The 19,262-nt window shown below is 41.2% G+C and overlaps 1 protein-coding gene across 2 annotated transcripts in view; it reads left to right on the forward strand.

Moving 5' to 3' along the window:
* The window catches only part of slc1a2b (solute carrier family 1 member 2b), a 43,903-nt gene extending 32,404 nt beyond the window's left edge, over positions 1-11,499 (forward strand). Inside the window, exons 3-11 of one of the 2 annotated variants that reach the window (XM_021600639.3) lie at positions 1,301-1,453; positions 1,733-1,983; positions 2,179-2,329; positions 2,628-2,754; positions 2,943-3,176; positions 3,366-3,560; positions 3,939-4,073; positions 4,826-5,063; positions 6,989-11,499. In XM_021600639.3, the coding sequence (XP_021456314.2) occupies positions 1,301-1,453; positions 1,733-1,983; positions 2,179-2,329; positions 2,628-2,754; positions 2,943-3,176; positions 3,366-3,560; positions 3,939-4,073; positions 4,826-5,063; positions 6,989-7,075 (1,571 nt within the window). In that variant the 3' untranslated portion in view covers positions 7,076-11,499. The remainder of the gene's footprint in view (positions 1-1,300; positions 1,454-1,732; positions 1,984-2,178; positions 2,330-2,627; positions 2,755-2,942; positions 3,177-3,365; positions 3,561-3,938; positions 4,074-4,825; positions 5,064-6,988) is intronic. The other variant, XM_021600646.3, reaches the window with a different exon arrangement.
* Positions 11,500-19,262: the final 7,763 nt, after the last annotated feature.

The following is a 19,262-nucleotide window of genomic DNA, read 5'->3' on the forward strand; positions in this document are numbered from 1 at the left end:
TTAGGGATGTTAATCAAGGTTGAGCTATGGGAAGCATTTGAGGTCAGGTGGGGTTTAGGGCACATAGTTTTATAGTCACGGCCAGGATAGGATCAGAGGAGAGTGTCATTTTTTCCCTCAGAATTCCCCTTGGTTATAGACCTCTATATACTGGAGTATAGTAAGAGTTACTAACCAACCCTGATGCTAACTGACTGTTTCCTAGAGAATCTGCCATCTCCAGAGGGAATATAGATGCTCTTCCAAGCACTGTAGGAACCTATCTCTGTCTGAAGCGCCTCTCCTTTCAAAGTGATCTCCTCTTAATCCTTGATCAGACTAAATCAACCTCTTTCACACTGAGACTGTTTTATGTCCCCCATCCACCACTACCCAATGGCCCCTATACATGGCATGTAATCCACATCCACTCATAACCAGTTCCAGACTGATGAATTAATATGCAACAAGAAGCAGTGATTTAAGGCAGACCTATGGAAATGAAATATTGTTATGTTCTGTCTGTCAAGGTGTGTCTAAAGGCGAAGTCAGGTGCAGAGTATGATAAATAAAGCGCACTTTGTTTAAATCCCAAAACGGGAGCACAACAAAACAAATGCGCTCAAAAACACGGAACAATAAAGTAAATAAAGTCCGAAAGAAAATTGTATGACATGAAAACAATTACACACAAAACATGATGGGAAACAGAGGGTTAAATACAATTAGATTGATTGGGGAAATGAAAACCAGGTGTGCATGAAAACCAGACAAGACAAATGGATATATGAAAAATGGAGCGGCTATGGCTAGAAAGCTGGTACCGTAGATCGCCGAACGCCACCCGAACAAGGAGAGGAGCCGACTTTGGTGGAAGTCGTGACACTGTCAATCTTCTTATAGATCGCTTTTTATCATAAGCAAGACCCATTTGGAAATCAATCTTGTCATTTCCAAACTCTCTCCGCACAGAATCACAAAACGTTTTCTAAATGGAAAAAGTCCCCATGTTATCCCAGACCTTCTCACAAAGTAACCAGACAGACCACTCTAGGGTCACTTTCCAATCCCACCTGCTCTCAACTCCTTGTCTGGCCTCTGAGTTAGGGACCTATTGCCTTCCCTGCTCTATGTTTGTTATGAACACTGTGGCACAGGACCTTCTCGCCACTGCTCTCTCACTCTGAACTGCTCTGTCTCTGGTCTCTCTTTAGCATTGGTTCCCCTCTCATCTTATGGTGTTTCTCTCATTCCCAGACACAGCATTTTTTTCACACCTCTTCATAGCAACTGACCCCCTCTTCCCCCTCTCGTTCTCCAGGTGTGATTCTGGGGGCTGTGTCTGGGATGCTGCTTCGTTATGCCTCTCCCATCCACCCAGACATCGTCATGGTGATTGCGTTCCCTGGAGACATCCTGATGAGGATGCTGAAGATGTTGATCCTGCCTCTCATCATCTCCAGCTTAATCACAGGTACAGTATGGTAGAGTCATGGGTTCAACAGAAGAGAGAGAACTGCTGTTTCTCCTAATATATACAGTAACTATAGACCGATATTTTATTGCCGATATAAAACATTTAGTTTTTTTAAATACAGTTTATTATTTATTAATTGCCACAGTATCAATCATCGTCTTTCACTATTAGCACTTCAAAGTAACTTAGTACACTTATTTCACACTTATATATCAACACATATTAGATACAATAGAGGAAAAATGTAAGGCCTAAAAATGCTTGTTTTGGCTGCAGGTCTGGCTGGGCTAGATGCCAAGTCTAGCGGTCGCCTGGGCACCAGGGCAATGGTCTACTACATGTCCACCACGGTGATTGCTGCAGTGCTGGGAGTCATCCTAGTGCTGGCCATACACCCTGGAAACCCCAAGATGAAGGAGCAGCTAGGAGATGGCCAAAAGCACGATGATGTGTCCAGCCTGGATGCCTTCTTTGACCTCATCAGGAACCTGTTCCCTGAGAACCTGGTGCAGGCCTGCTTCCAACAGGTACAGTACACTAAAACACCCAGAAATATTTAACCAGGCGAGTCAATAATGGCCTGGGTGAGGCACTCCCAGAACGATTCAGTTATATGAAGAACACATTTTATCTTTGCGTCCTTAACCCTAGTTACCAAAAGTTAAGATGGATTGAGATGTAAGATATTAAAGACTTGTCTGTCTTCTCTTGTCCAACCTCAGATCCAAACGGTTACTAAGAAGGTGGAGAAGGTGATTGAGGAAGACATCAATGCCACCACCACCTTGGAGGGCCTCCTGTCCAACGCCACCAAGGAGCCTGAGTTCATCATCAAGAAGTCCCTCCAGTTCAAGAGTGGCATGAACGTGTTAGGTATGGCGGCTTCTCTTTTGGACCAGGTCGCAATTGTTTCTACAACCGCCCAACTGAAAGAAACAGCACTTTTAAATTGTCTTTACCTCTTTGTCTGAGAATAAACCAGTGCATCGCATCATATCACACCTCAACGGAGTGCAGCCCATTCTGACTCACTAACTGTGTCAAATTTTTATTCTTCGTCCTAAAAATAGATTCTCCATTCACTAGGATCCTCTCTCTCCATATCTCTCTGTGAGCCCATTTACTCTACGCATTCCCAGCTGTGATTCTCTCTCCTGATTGTGCGATGCAGGAGTGATTGGCTTCTTCATTGCCTTCGGCATCTGCATGGGGAAGATGGGAGAGAGGGCCAAGCTCATGCTGGAGTTCTTCAACATCCTCAACGAGATTGTTATGAACCTGGTTATCATGATCATGTGGTAAAAGAGCTTTAGTCTTTCAAGCACATTCTGTATGAATTTATGCTAGTCATAGACATGTGCGTCCACTTTAGGAGTGTTTGTATATCTACATTTGATAATCTGGCATATATTGTAGACGTTGACTGAGATGGATACATATTTCTCATCAGAATGTATACATTGTTAAACCTCTCCTCTGCCCCTAGGTACTCTCCCTTCGGTATCTGCTGCCTGATCTGTGGAAAGATCATCTCCATTGATGACCTGGAGGTGGTTGCTAGGCAGCTGGGGATGTACATGGTGACCGTGATTGTGGGCTTGATCATCCACGGAGCCATCTTCCTGCCTGCCATCTACTTTGCCATTGTCAGGAAAAACCCCTACACCTTCTTCATGGGCATCTTCCAGGCCTGGATCACTGCCTTGGGGACAGCCTCCAGGCAAGGGCCACAAACATGGATGCCTCACTATTTACGCTATCTAACTGCTGTCACTGTAAATGTACAGATAACCTTATATAGAAAAGTATTGAATCTGTCAAATCTGTCATATCTGTGCTGAATGTTGTGGAATATACTGTATGCAACAGCATTAGTCTCTCCTACTGTACCTGTGTTTGTCTCTGTCAGTGCTGGTACACTGCCTGTCACCTTCCGTTGCCTGGAGGAAAACTTGGGCATCGATAAGAGAGTCACCCGTTTCGTGCTCCCTGTCGGCGCTACCATCAACATGGACGGAACCGCCCTCTACGAGGCCGTGGCAGCCATCTTTATCGCCCAGATGAACAACATCTACCTGGATGCTGGTCAGATCGTCACTGTCAGGTAGGGACTGCCATTTAACATATTTTCTGATCAGGGTGGGAGTTTCACTGCCTACCTTCTTAATGTAAGTAATGACATAAACATGACATTACATTTAGCAGACACTATTAGTCAAAGACACGTACATTTAGCATACGTAGTTATGTGTTAATGGATCATGCAGGAACTGAGCAGACAATCTGTGATGCCAGTCCCATCATCCTAAGTCACTATATTATTATTATAGTCACACCAACTCAGTCTGAAAGTGTTTCATGAAGTAGCTGTACCCATTAGCTCTGTAATTAATTAAGACAGTCCTTGGCCTTTGAACTTAATCTGTAGAGCAATTTTAACCGTTAAGTTGTTTCTCTCTTGCCTCTCTTTCTCCCCATGCAGTCTGACAGCTACCCTGGCCAGTGTTGGTGCGGCCAGTATTCCCAGTGCTGGACTGGTGACTATGCTTCTAATCCTCACTGCAGTCGGCCTGCCAACTCAGGACATCAGTCTGCTGGTTGCTGTTGACTGGCTCCTGTAAGTTGATCTGCATTGCTAGTGACTCAGAACCAAGTGCATGTAGTCATATGCATTCAAGGTCAAATGAGCTTATTGTATACACTGAGTACTGTATACAAAACATCAAGGACATCTGCTCTTTCCATGACATATGACCAGGTGGATCCAGGTGAAAGTTATGATCACTTATTGATGTCACTAAATCCTCTTCAATCAGTGTAGATGAAGGGGAGGAGACAGGTTAAATAATGATTTTTAAGTTTTGAGACAATTAAGACATGGATTGTGTATGTGTGCCATTCAGAGGGTGAATGAGCAAGACACCATATTTAAGTGCCTTTGAATGGGGTATGGTAGTGGGTGCCAGACACACCCGTTAGTGTCAAGAACTGCAATGCTGCTGGGTTTTTCACAGTTTCCCGTGTGTATCAAGAATGTTCCACTACCCAAAGGACATTCAGCCAACTTGACACAACTGTAGGAAGCATTGGAGTCAATATGGGCCAGAATCCCTGTGGACCGCTTCCGACACCTTGAAGAGCACATTCCCCGACAAATTGATGCTGTTCTGAGGGCGAGGGAGGGTTAAAGGGAGGAGGGGGAGCAACACAATACTAGGAAGGTGTCCTTAATGTTTGGTACAGTCAGTGTATGTACACCATGCTTTCAATGATTGTTATTTAAATTTGTTCTACCCCTATCCAAACCATTTTGTTTTTATCTCCACACAACACTGGTGTATTCCCAACCATTCCTATTTCCTATCCCAGGGACCGGTTCCGTACCTCGGTGAATGTGGTGGGAGACTCGTATGGCGCGGGTATCGTGTACCACCTGTCCAAGGCTGAGCTGGATGAGCTGGACGCTACACATGGCAAGTCGGGCGACATCGAGATGATGAACAAGACCTCGTCCTACTACGATGACCTCAAGAACCACCACGAAAACAACTCCAACCAGTGCGTCCAGTATGCCGCTCACAATTCAGTCGTAGTAGATGAGTGCAAGGTACAATTCACGCTTACGCACATAGATGTATATAGACGCCTAACATGCTGCATGCTCGAACTGCATCTTTTCTTTTCTCTCTTTCATTTTTCACGTTTGTTTGATGCCACTGTAAATACTCACAGCGTTATTTTAAGAAGAAAATCTGAAAAAGACCAAAAAAAATACAAATGTACTGTATATATTTCAGTGTGCATTCGCTTGGAGTAGCGGCTTTTGTGTCATTTTTCTGACTAAGAATACATTCCAAACTTGCAGAAGGTATTTCTGTTCATGTAAATGCCACAAACACCTCTTGTGAAAAATTGCAAGACAGAAAAAAGGCAACCCACAAAGTGAGACAGCATCACTCACAAGTACAAGTGCAAATCCAAATCCGTGTGCTAACCAAAACTGAACAAATGTAAATGCTTTTTTCATGATGTCAAATAAAAGCAGTGCAATCTGAGAGAGAGGAAAAACAATCTAAGCTAGGACCTCAGGACATTACATGATGAGCCCCAGCAAACCTCCACCCCCTTCACTGCACATGCAGGTTTCACCCCCACATCTCTGTCCCCAAATCCCTTGTCAAATGATGGAGCTTAAGGTCTTTCCCCGGGCTGCTTCGGAGTCTGTGCTGGATTACTCCTGCTGCTTCGGGCCATCATTTATCAATTTGTGATCCAATTAGCTTTTGTGAGGTTTATGAGAAAGATGCTGTAGCAGTGCATTCTCTTCATACTCTTGTCATATCCCTTAAAATGACTTAAAGTCCTCTGACTAAATGTGTAATTTTGAAGAGAATGTAATTTGTGTTGGGATATAAATATTCAGAGAATGCGATATAGTCCTTCATTAGCATTGCATATATTGACTGAGCCCTGGCACCCTCCAGACTGGGACTGAGTGATTCTCAGTCTTTAGAGTTGAGATGCTTTTGCATTTACACACTAGCTATTCTTGCTCGTTGTGAGAAATCTGTCATGCAAAATTGGAAGATGCAAAGTAGCTCATGCAGAATCTGAAACAGTAACACTTTGAATCCACTGTTTGAATAGATCAAGGAAAGTGTTGGCTGCTATTATAATGTGGAGGAATTTGGGCTGCTTGTTTTCTAGTGCAGCAGGCCTTACTATCAAAGGGCCTACTGATGAACCCATTAATTTATTACAGGATCAAAGGTGTTGCTTAGCAACACTGAGGTCCTTGCACTCCAATGGTCAGACCAAGACAATATATTCTGACATTTTTGTATCCATCCATTAAACTAGCGAAACATGGCACAAAGGCTGTTTTCTTCCAATGTGTTCTCTCTTTATTTTCTTGTATGTCTTGGCTGTATATAAATGACCTCAAATAACATTTATCCAAAGACGCAAACCATTGTAGAACGCTTTGCAAAATAATGTGTACAGACTAAAACATAACATTGCACTCATTTTGTTGTATTTTGTACCTTGTTTTCTTTGTATCTTTTTCTTTGTATTTAAGAAATGTTATATATGTCACTGCATGCTAAAGTTGTGATTATATGTTGATTGTTCTCAGGTCAGTAGAAAGGGTTGGTGCTCGTTGTTAAGACTCCCATGCTTCCATTAGCATGATCCTCAGTGGTTGTCCAGGGCTTCCTGATACCTTCAGAATACACGTGTCTTCTATATTATCTTACATGTTATCATTGGAGCACAGAACCAATTTTTTCTAATGATAGTTTATTTCATAAAATAAAACCATTGCGAATGATATACCATTTTAAAGTAAAAGGCTTTAAGTATATACTACTGCATGTGCAATCAAATGCAAACCAAAAGATCATAGTTGTTTTACAGTTCTTCTGGTGTCTGTGCTCAAAAGCATTAAGTCCAGAACATGAAGCATGCACTGTGCCCGTTCACGCAAATGTGTGAACCTGCTGTTTAGATCTCCATGGTGATTGCTTTCAGGTAACCTTGGCCACTAACGGCTCTACCGCTGCGGCAGCCGTGGCGGAGCGCACACTTGTTGAGGAGGAACCCCGGAAAAGTGAATAAAGCCAGCACACAGAACCCCAGCTCCACAGGCTTTCTTATCTGGTGAAAAAAAATGTGAACAAAAAAAAGTCATGCGAACAGAACTACTAATTGTTTTTCTTATGTATCTTTATTTTGCATTTGTATTAGTCCCTTTACAGTGTTTCTAACCGTCTATCTGACTGACAGATGAATAATACTAATTAACTTATCAGTGAAACGATAACAGAGGTATGTTTTACCTGTTAGAACACTAATGTGTGCATCATAGCAAACACTTGAACAACGGACATCAAGGCTTGGGAGGGAGGGTGGGAAGAGAAAAACAAGGGTGGGAGGGTGGGTCAGTGTGTGGGGGAGTAACACTGGAACAACAGTCCTTCAGAGTGTGATGGTAGCTGTGAGTTTGACACTGGCAATCTGGAAGTCTAACAACAGACTGAGTGTGGGACATGATCATGCTAAACATAAGGTATGCCTGTATCAAACTCCACATTATATTTTTAGCAGCGTGTCATTACTATTATCAATGATACCACAGTAGACAGCTGTTAATTGACCCCTGGCCCGATTTACCTCACAAGATAACCTTTTACCTATACCTGACAGAGCCCCTGTAACCTATCTGAGTGTCTTTGCTACCTGCTATTACCCACAATCCCATGGGGGAACCCCGTTGGTGATAATGTAGAATGTAGAGATAAGGCAGGGTCTGCAGACTGAGCCTTACTCCACAAGCACATGTTCTCTGAAAAGCACAAAAGAAACATGGAACCTCTACTCCCTTTTTTATTGTTATACATTTTGTTGACTACTGTAAGGGAGAGGGACTTTTTCAATGTCGCCTCTAGTGTGAGATTATTTACTGTATCTGTGTGATTTGTGTGTGGTTGATTTGTGTGTGTGTGTGTGTGTGTGTGTGTGCGTGTGTGTGTGTGCGTGTGCGTGTGCGTGTATGGGATGGGATTGAGAACATGACATATCTCCCCATTACTGATAAGGACCAAACAGGCATATGATAAATCAAGCCAGAAGCCTTCGAAACGCCTCCATGACACGTGTTTTGGGGTTTCTTACTCTGCACACAATCCATTTGTAGCTAACTCCAGGTGGAAAGTGTCTCATCACTCATTTAAACTTCCAAATTAGCTATTAAGAAATTGATAAAGCTCTCTGCCCCGCAATTACTGCAACACATGAAAATCAAAAGTAAAGGTAAAATTTGTCTCCAAATACAAATATATCAATATCTTCAGTTCAGGACTGTATTTCATATTAATTAGTTCAAAGTACTAGGAAGTATTTATTATACCCATCCCAGATATTCTGAAGCTATCAATTTCATGATGTGAGGCCAACAAAAATGAGAACGAAGAGTTAATTGGGAAGTACCTAGAAATATATCTAGAACCATGATTAGAAAATATAAAGTTTTAAAACAGAATACAAAAACAGAATATAAATTGAATACTGAGTCCATATAGCACAATTGCAGCTTAGAGTATAAACTAGTTATGTATGATTTTTTTTAATCCCTTTTTGACACTGATCTCTTTTCACATTCATCATTCATACTTTGAGGAACCCAATAAGGGAAGCTATACTCAGGCTTTAGCACAAACTCCTTGGATTTGAAAGAGACACTTTCACAAAGTCCTCAACACGTTTAGCTGCTCATGAAAGAAAATAGGCCATTGACAATTGCCTTGTATAGCACAAGTTGGATATGAATGCTTGACTTTGAACACGTGGACTGTTTACCACCTTGATATTTTTTAAAGAGATGTTTTGTATACTTGAACCTATATGACAGAGATAAAGTTTCCCTTTACAACTATTCATAAGTAAGCTACTTTTATTAAGGGATTCTTGTTAGGAACAGCACACAAAAACTTGCCAAATTTTCCAACACTAACATTCCAGTGACTCAAACTTTCTTGGGTTCCCTTTTTGCATGAAAGCACAAACACATATTTGATCAAAGATGGTACAGAGCAACCACAGAGCTTAAATTAAAGTGCAAGTTTCAACAGGTTGATAACTCCCTGCACAACTAGTGGCCAGGTGGAGGTATTACATCCTTACTATTTTTTTCCAGACCCTTAGAAGGGTCTTCTTAGTGATTAAACAACTCTAACCTCTTACCACAGATGCTGACGACTGTTCTCAGAAACCCTGAATGCTGCAGCTATGTGTATCATTGGTCTCATATGGTTACTACTGTAGAGCAGTCATCTGGATGCATGGAATGTTCACTGCAGACTTCCCAACTATTAGGTAGGATAATTCTATCCCCCTAATGGAACCTAAATGTCTAAAAAGAGAAACACACACAAAGTTAGATCACCGGCTGCTAATATTTAATGCGCATGTGTGATTGTATGAGAGATGTTTTGTGCAGGTGAGGCGTTCTGCAGGTGTAGATGTCATTTCTTTATCCGTGTCGTGTCCTGCTCTCTTGTCTTGTTTTGATCATTTTGCTCAATGACAACCTTGCCTTGAAGATGTTAACTCTAAACTGTGCAGTCAGTTTGACCGTCATGACAATGCTGATTAAAGTAACAGTAGAAAAATGAACACTCACATTCATAGTGCAGTACACAGTCCCTTAGTTACCTTAAACACTTTCTCAGTCAGAAGATCTACGCCATGTTGCTTTTGAGCTTGTATAACTGCCATCACACACAGACACACAGACGCAAATACACACACATGCATGCACACTTGCGCACACACACACACGCACGCACACACACGCACACACACACTGACACACTTAAACCTGGAAGGTCACCACACACATTCTTACATGCAATGAGTGAGCTGAAGAGCACAGCATTGAAACCCCCGATGGCCCTAGGGCTAACCTTTGACCCTGTGACCTTCAGTAATAAGTCCTCCAGTAGGGAGAGGATGCAGACCAGTGATTCATCAATGGGGATTGAGTGCTGGACCATTATTATGTTCAAACTCACTGTTTGCATGAAGTAAAAAATGAGTATAATTTTTATACACCACTATCGTAAAAGCATGATATTGAAGTGCCTCCTTGCACTTTGTGTATATATTGTAGGTAACAGATATGTTTTTTGTTTGTTTTATTTGGGGGGGGGTGTTGACATGGTATGTAGAAATAGAAATGAATTGCTGTGACATTTTTTGTAATCCTCTAGAAAAATATAATCTATGTTCTGAATAAAAATAGATTAGTCAAAATGTATAGAAAATAATGTGCAAGAAATTGTTTTATTTTTATTTTTTAATAGCTGTTAACTAGTTGTCTCACTTAGCTGTCACACATCTGGGTATAAATATATTGTTTTGTATCTAATGTAAGCGTCTTGAATGTTTGTTCCATGGAGATATGCCGCGTGCATTCCTTTTCACTGTACATAAATATATGTATATATAATTACTCTGTTCAATGGCACTGCAGAACGTTCCAGAGGATACAATGATTTTGAAGCAAACGTGTTGAACTGGAAAGACAAAGCGAAAGAGGAAGGAAAGTATCTGATTAAAGAAGGGAGTCCACATGGGGTGGTGGGCTCTTTCTAATTTGGTGAGATGTGGATGTAATCATGACTAGGTTTGCAGAAGAAGAGAAAAAGATCAAATTTACCCTGTACGTACTATTAACTAATGAAACAAGAACAGCCGAGCTGTTAGTTTAGTTCATTACGACTGAAATAGCAAATCTGATCAGAATGTCAGGTGTAGTACCTGCCAAAATATATCTCCTAAGATGATCGCCCAGATCCTGGTCAAAAATTCATTCTAGACTTTCTACCAGAGAACACCAACACACCTTTAGTGTCCACCATCTTGTCTTGTGCAGTATGCACTATGCTGTGGCAATTACAAGACATGGATATCTATACCAAACAGTCAAGGTTCATGTTTAGATTCTGCCTAAGAGTTAAACTGTAACAGTAGTGAGCCCAAGTGTCATATCCATGCACTAGCCTCTGTCGAACCAGCACTTTCAAACCACCAGCACCATTTCAATCAACCCTCCAGGCATATATTGATCAATTTGCCTTTTTGCTTTTCCTAATTGTCATCACAATTGCCTGCATGCACCAACAAATCCAATATATTAAGTAAAGGATGTCAAAATGGAAATTGATTGGCACAGTATTTCTAAGAGTAGCCAGTAGATCTTTATATCTATAAGTCTGTATTCTACAGAAGTCTCTGTCTTTCTGATAGGATCATACTGAGTATCCTGATAACCTATCTATTTGAAATGTTGTTGTTGTAATATTGATGTAAAGGGAGAGCTTATGTGGGGGGAGATAGAATATTAAAAAATAAAGGCAAAACATATATGAATTATTTTCTTTACCAGCTCTGTGGTATAAAAGTATGTTCATATCAATAAGTGTTGTACCTTTGGTGTACATATGATTATGATAACTAATAAATGTTGATTCATAACTAAACGTTGTCTGTCCTTTTATATTTTTTGATGAACACAACTTACAAGACTGAGACAAAAATTTAATATTGTACAGTATATATGCCACCTTTATACATTCTCCCAACTATAAAGTTATGACTTTTCATGGCATACTGTACTGTACTCTGAGGGTTGACTGTCAGTTGATTGACACGCACGCACACACACACACACACACACACACACACACACACACACACACACACACACACACACACACACACACACACACACACACACACACACACACACACACACACACAAACAAGTTTTTAACTGACAAGTTATGAATAATTCACTGCAGCCTTTTGCTCTGGCTCTACTGGACTCCTGTCTCTGTGGTGCTTCTCCAATTAAAGCTCAGTAATTATGAGTGTCCTTCCCCCACATCTCCTCTGAGACAGAGAAAGAGACATAGACAGATTCATTTAGAGAAATAACAAAAGCGCAACAAAGGTGATGAATTATTATTGTATTGATGAAAATGAATAAGTAGTATGGACACATTTACTTAATTTACTGTATTGCTCTGCATTTCTAGCATTAAAGACAAGCCAAACATACAACTGGAGGACAAACAGAAAACTGGATACACAGGAGTAACAATATCAACTGATTGATAGGCGAGCACACTTGGTGTAAACTGATTGACACTTCTCTATAATTCAATACACCTGCCTCACACCTAAACCAGGTTAAAGTTTAAACCTAAAACCACAGTGCAAACAACAGAAGACAAACCACCATCATGACGCACATAATACTTACAGTTTAAAGTAGGTGATGCATAGAGAAAATCTCTACAGAGAGAAAATTCCTGCTGTTGTGTATTTAAAAAATATTTAATTTCACCTTTATTTAACGAGGTAGGTTAGTTGAGAACAAGTTCTCATTTACAACTGCGACCTGGCCAAGATGAAGCAAAGCAGTGCGAGACAAACAACAACACAGAGTTACACATGGAATTAACACGCGTACAGTCAATAACATAATAGAAAAAAAGAAAGTCTATATACAGTGTGTGCAAATGGCGTGAGGAGGCAAGGCAATACATAGGCCATATTAGCAAGTAATTACAATTTAGCAAATTAACAATGTAATGATAGATGTGAAGTAGAAATACTGGTGTGCAAAAGAGCAGAAAAGTAAATAAAAACAATATGGGGATGAGGTAGGTAGATTGGGTGGGTTATTTACAGATGGGCTATCTACAGTTGCAGCGAACGGTTAGCTGCTAGGATAGCTAATGTTTAAAGTTAGTGAGGGAAATATAAGTCTTCAGCTTCAGCGATATTTGAAATTCGTTCCAGTCACTGGCAGCAGAGAACTGGAAGGAAAGGCGACCAAAGGAGGTGCTGGCTTTGGGGATGACCAGTGAGATATACCTGCTGGAGCGCATGTTACGGGTGGGTGTTGTTATCGTGACCAGTGAGCTGAGATAAGGCGGACATTTACCTAGCAAAGACTTATAAATGACCTGGAGCCAGTGGGTCTGGCAACGAATATGTAGCGAGGGCCAGGCGATTAGAGCATACAGGTCGCAGTGGTGGGTGGTATATGGGGCTTTGGTGACAAAACAGATGGCACTGTGATAGCCTGCATCCAGTTTGCTGAGTAGAGTGTTGGAGGATATTTTGTAAATGACATCGCCGAAGTTGAGGATCGGTAGGATAGTCAGTTTTACTAGGGTATGTTTGGCGGTGTGAGTGAAGGAGGCTTTGTAGCGGAATAGGAAGCCGATTCAAGATATAATTTTGGATTGGAGATGTTTAAAATGAGTTTACAGTCTACTGTTTACAGTCTAGCCAGACACCTAGGTATTTGTAGTTGTCCACATATTCTAAGTCAGAACCATCCAGAGTCGTAATGCTAGTTGGGCGGGCAGGTGAGGGCAGGGAATGGTTGACAAGCATGCATTTAATTTTACTAGCGTTTAAGAGCAGTTGGAGGCCACGGAAGGAGTGTTGTATGGCATAGAAGCTCGTTTGAAGGTTTGTTAACACAGTGTCCAAAGAACAGACAGATGTATACAGAATGGTGTCGTCTGCGTAGATGTGGATCAGGGAATCACCCGCAACAAGAGTAACATCGTTGATATATACAGAGAAAAGAGTGTTGTATGGCATTGAAGCTCGTTTGGAGGTTTGGTGCATTATGGTGCGTTATGCCCAGGAATCCACCGGAAAGAGCGGTCACGACAACGCAGACAACGATTCCAAATTATATCCATAATGTCCACAGAAAAATGTCAAACGTTTTTTATAATCAATCCTCAGGGTGTTTTTCAAATATCTATTCGATAATATATCAACGGGACAGATGGCTTTTCCCTAGGATCGGGAGTAACAATGGCCGCCTTTCTCTTTTGCGCACAACTCGCTCAGAGAGCCCCCACCTGACCACTTATGCAATGTGGTCGTTCACGCTCATTCTTCAAAATAATAGCCTGAAACTATGTCAAAAGGCTGTTGACACCTTAGGGAAGCAATAGAAAAAGGAATCTGGTTGATATCCCTTTAAATGGGCAATAGGGATGCATAACAAGAGAGAGGTTTCAAAAACAGGGGCACTTCCTGATTGGATTTTCCTCAGGTTTTAGCCAGCAATATCAGTTCTGTTTAACTCACAGACAAAATGTTGACAGTTTTGGAAACTTTAGAGTGTTTTCTATCTTAATCTGTCAATTATATGCATATTCTAGCATCTGGACCTGATAGGCCGTTTACTTTGGGAACGTTATTTTTCCAAACATAAAAATAGTGCCCCCTGGCTTCAAGAGGTTATTAACTTGGCTTTCGAAGACTTTAGAAAGGCAGGGCAGGATGGACATAGGTCTATAACTGTTTGGGTCTAGAGTGTCACCTCCTTTGAAGAGGGGGATGCATTCCAATCTTTAGGGATCTTGGACGATACGAAAGAGAGGTTGAACAGACTGGTAATAGGGGTTGCAACAATGGCGGCGGATAACTTTAGAAAGAGAGGGTCCAGATTGGGAAGCAGGGAGGAGGTGCTCTTCTTCTCCATGGACTTTACAGTGTCCAAAAACTTTTGGAGTTAGAGCTACAGGATGCAAATTTCTGTTTGAAAAAGCTAGTCTTTGCTCTGCGTGTACTGGTTCCTGACATCCCTGAACAGTTGTATATCGCGGGGACTATTCGATGCTATTGCAGTCCGCCACAGGATGTTTTGTGCTGGTCGAGGGCAGTCAGGTCTGGAGTGAACCAAGGGCTATATCTGTTCTTAGTTCTACATTTTTTTGAAAGGGGCATGCTTATTTAAGATGGCGAGGAAATTACTTTTAAAGAATGACCAGGCATCCTTGACTGACGGGATGAGGTCAATATCCTTCCAGGAGCCCTGGGCCAGGTCGATTAGAAAGGTGTGCTCGCAGAAGCGTTTTAGGGAGCGTTTGACAGTGATGAGGGGTGGTCACAGAGTCCCTCCTCAGGGACCTTCTGCAGAAGATAGTGGAGCTCAGCTTCAGAGAGGACTCAGACCCTGAGGAGGGTGAGACGTTCGCCTATGTCTGTCCCAAATATGGGAACAACTTGGTATTTTTGTTCCAGGTATTCTGGATGGCACCAGATTACCTGTGCCTGGATTCCAAACCAGGCACCCTCATCCACGAGGTTTCCCACCTTTCCCACCATGACATCCCCTATGGGCTCCTGACAGTAGAGCTCTATGAGTTCTGTGGAACATTGCTGGGGATGTCCCGTTACATTACAGACGAAGATGGGAAGGGACACCATCGAGAGGTGGTGGCCCAGGTCAATGCCAACTGTCTGGAGCATGAGTTTGAGACCATTATCAACCACGTGAAGAGCAACCAGGTTGGCAGAAAACATGTGCTGTGAGGAGACCAAGAGGAACTCAGTCCATAGATTCAGATCTACAAGGCATTAACTTTAACATCAGCGCATTGGTTAGTATGACACTCTAAGAATGCTCTCTATTTTACCCAGGCATGGACGGTATGGTCTCCTATTCTAAAGAGTGATATAATATACTGTATTTTGCATAAATCACCACCAATACATCATGCCAAGTCATTCCTCTACATTTTCCAGTGACAAATAATAATGTTGATGAAGTGATGAATTCATGAACATGTTTGATGATCATTAGAAAGCAAATTACAGACTTTTCTTTGAATCTGCGCATATCTCCAATGCTCAGTTGTACTGAGTCTGCACAGAACTGCCAGGACCTAGAATCAATAAAGACACTCAAGTTGTTTAATCCCATATGTCTTGACATGTTCATGAAAATAGTAATCGACTCTAAACCTTCAAGTTGCATACTGGACCCTATTCCAACTAAACTACTGAAAGAGCTACTTTCTATGCTTGGTCCTTCTATGTTGAACATAGTAAATGGCTCCCTATTGTTAGGATGTGTACCAAACTCACTAAAAGTGGCAGTAAAAAAGCCTCACTTGAAAAAGCCAAATCTTGTTCCGGAAAATATTTAAAAAACTATATTGAAAATCACATTCCTCTCACATTTTGTTGATAAAGCTGTTGAAGACAAATAATGTATATAAAATGTTTCAGTCTGGTTTTGGACCCCATAATAGCACCGAGACTGCACTCATGAAGGTGGTAAATTACCTTTTAATGGTGTCAGACCAAAGCACTGCATCTGTCCTCGTGCTCCTAGACCTTAGTGCTGCTTTTGACATCATCGACTATCACATTCTTTTGGAGAGATTGGAAACTCAAATTGGTCTACATGTAAGAGTTCTTACCTGGTTTAGATCTTATTTGTCAGAAATATATCAGTTTGTCTCTGTGGATGGTTTAACCTCTGACAAATGAATTGTACGTTTCGGTGCTCCTCAAGGTTCCATTTTAGGACCACTATTGTTTTCACTATATATTCTACTTCTGGGTGATGTCATTCGGAAACACAATGTAAACTTTCACTGCTATGCGGACGACACACAGCTGTACATTTTGATGAAAGATGGTGAATCCCCAAAATTGCCTACCCCACAAGCCTGTGTTTCAGACATAAGGAAGTGGATGGAGGCAAATGTTCTACTTTTAAACCCGGACAAAAAAGATGCTAGATTCTAGGTCCCAAGAAACAAAGAGATCCGTTGCCCCTGCATGAGTTTATTCATGTCAGAATAATCTCACTGTTCCAAAATGTGATTGTTATGCAACAGGACAGTTACCCGCACTGCCCTCAAACCAAAGCACACTACCTGATAATTATCAGTAGGCTATGTTATGTCAGCAGCATACCACCCTGCATCTCACTGCTGGCTTGATTTTGAAGCTAAGCAGGGTTGGTCATGGTCAGTCCATGAATGGGAGACCAGATTCGGCTGGAAGTGGTGTTGGATGACCAGTAGGAAGCACCCTTTCCTCTGGTCCCAAAAAAATATTCCATTTCATATTGGCTGGGATATTAAATGGGTTTCCTGACTCTCTGTGGTCACTAAAAGATCCCATGACACTTATAGTAAGAGTATGGATGTTAACCCTGGTGTCCTGGCTAAATTCCCAATATGGCTCTCATACAATCATGTTCACTTAATCATCACCAGCTTACAATGGGCTCATTCCTCTCCCCTGTAACTATTCCCCAGGTTGTTGCTGTAAATAAGAATTTGTTCTCCGTCAATTTACCTGGTAAAATTAGGTGATAAATTAAAATGTTTCAAATTATTTTCTAACAACAGTTTGAATTGAGATGTGTTTCGCATAAGAAGTAGCCCATTTCACTCTTGCAGACAATTTATGTTTGAGGCTTTACTGAGCGGACAAACCTCTCTCTTTAACGTGAGCCCTTCCCGAGTGTTTCTCCAGATCAAGTATGACGACATTGCACATCTTTAGTCAGAACAGGTCTTGCACAAACGTTTTCCCCAGCACATTTTCTGGCTGGCGCCCACATGGCCATCATCGTTGTTTGTCTTACAAATTGGAGTAAGTGGCTTATTTTCTGTATATCGTGTTGTCACTGTGCTGTAGCACACCACATGTATGTATGGATTGTATTGTATTTACAGTTTTATTAACAACTTTTCAAGTACTGGTTACAAATAATACATTCTGATTATTGCATAGTTTGTAATAGACACATATGATGTGTTTAAAATACTTGAATGGTGAACTGATAAGTTAATGCTAAGCTATTTGTGGCGCCATGTTTGTTGACAACATACAATGCATTCTGTTTGTCACGTTAGCGTCTGTCAGACCAAAGATGCTATAACAAGGGATAGTTCACTTGACTAACTTATGGTGTTTTCAAAACCACTGTGCACTCTGAAAAATACTGGTTAAAATCATGACGGCAATGATCTTCAGGTCGGAAAGTCAGAGCTCTAGAAAGAGGCCAGAGTTCCCGAGTTAGAATTCCGAATTGGATGACCATTCAAACATTTTTTTAATGAGTTCCCAGTTCTCTTGAATGCGGCATCAGATTGTAACGTTAGTATCTCAGGGTTGCCAGCTCAGACCCCCCTTTCCAGGGGGTTAATTTGTATTATTTGTTCCTTCTATTGTGTTAGCCCCCCATTTATTGATAAATCCCCAATCATAATAGTATTTCCTGCATCATATCCCCCCCATGATACCTTCCCCCATTTCTACACCCCACAAACTTTAAAAAAACACAAATTAAATGAACCCCCCCACAGACCCCCTAAAATGGTTTCATCATTGTTTAACTTTTGCGCTTCGGTTAGATTAGGCAGTAGGCTTGTGTTTGATGTGATGAACTGTGAGGTGAAAACATTTTATTTATTTTGTGTTTGTCAAAAACTGTAAACGACGTGTCAAGTCATGTGCTTTGGTTCTTGTATACACTGTAACAAGTATATCCACAATTTGTAATAAGCTGAAAAGTGTCTAAACTAGGTTAATATCTTTCAGACAATGAGCGCAGCCATCTATGACTGTGTTTATTTGTGTTTTATGGTGAATGGCATTCTGGTATTAGGAAGTTTTCGCTTGTCAAACGTCAACAAACATGGCTGCCATCATAAAGAATTTGGCTGAGAGAATTAGTCTCTTGTGCTCACCAGAGAAGTGGTACATTGTAAACTAGTCTAGCTGTTAGGTGTTTAACTTGTGTTTTGTTTTTTTGTCAGAGCAACCTGTTATTTAGACTGGTTTATGGAATGAGTTTGGCTGTGGATGTGTTCCGTGTGATGCTTGGATGAAGTTCCCATTTATCTTTTACAATAAAAGGTCCATTTGAAAAATAAAGTTTAAGACCTTTATTTTCCATCAGTACCAAAAAATATTTAGATACTGTTCAGACGACAATGGTGTTTAGACACGTTTGTTGCGTAATTCGTTCTGTTGCTACTGTTCCAATCACGTATTTGAAATCGTACGCTGCAGGGACCACTCAACAATGATCACAAATACGTGATTGTACACATCAAAGGGTTAATGGCCATGTACTCTTATATATTCTCAATTTAGCCACCCCTAAGAGCCTGGTTCCTCTCAAGGTTTCTGCCTAAGTTTGTGCCTTTTTTAGGGAGATTCCCTAGCCACAGTGCTTCTACATCTGCATTGCTTGCTGTTTGGGGTTTTAGGCTGGATTTCTGTATAGCACTTTGTGACATCTGCTGATGTAAAAAGGGCTTGAAATACAGTTGATTGACTGATTGATGAATCACAGTTAACCTCTCTTGGGTAGGGGGCAGTATTTTAATTTTGGATGAATGCTGTGCCCATTGTAAACTGCTTGTTATTCAGGCCCAGAAGCTAGGATATG

The sequence above is a fragment of the Oncorhynchus mykiss genome, chromosome 1 (assembly GCF_057628025.1).
Source record: "Oncorhynchus mykiss isolate SJ-2025 chromosome 1, ASM5762802v1, whole genome shotgun sequence".
Lineage (NCBI taxonomy): Eukaryota > Metazoa > Chordata > Actinopteri > Salmoniformes > Salmonidae > Oncorhynchus > Oncorhynchus mykiss.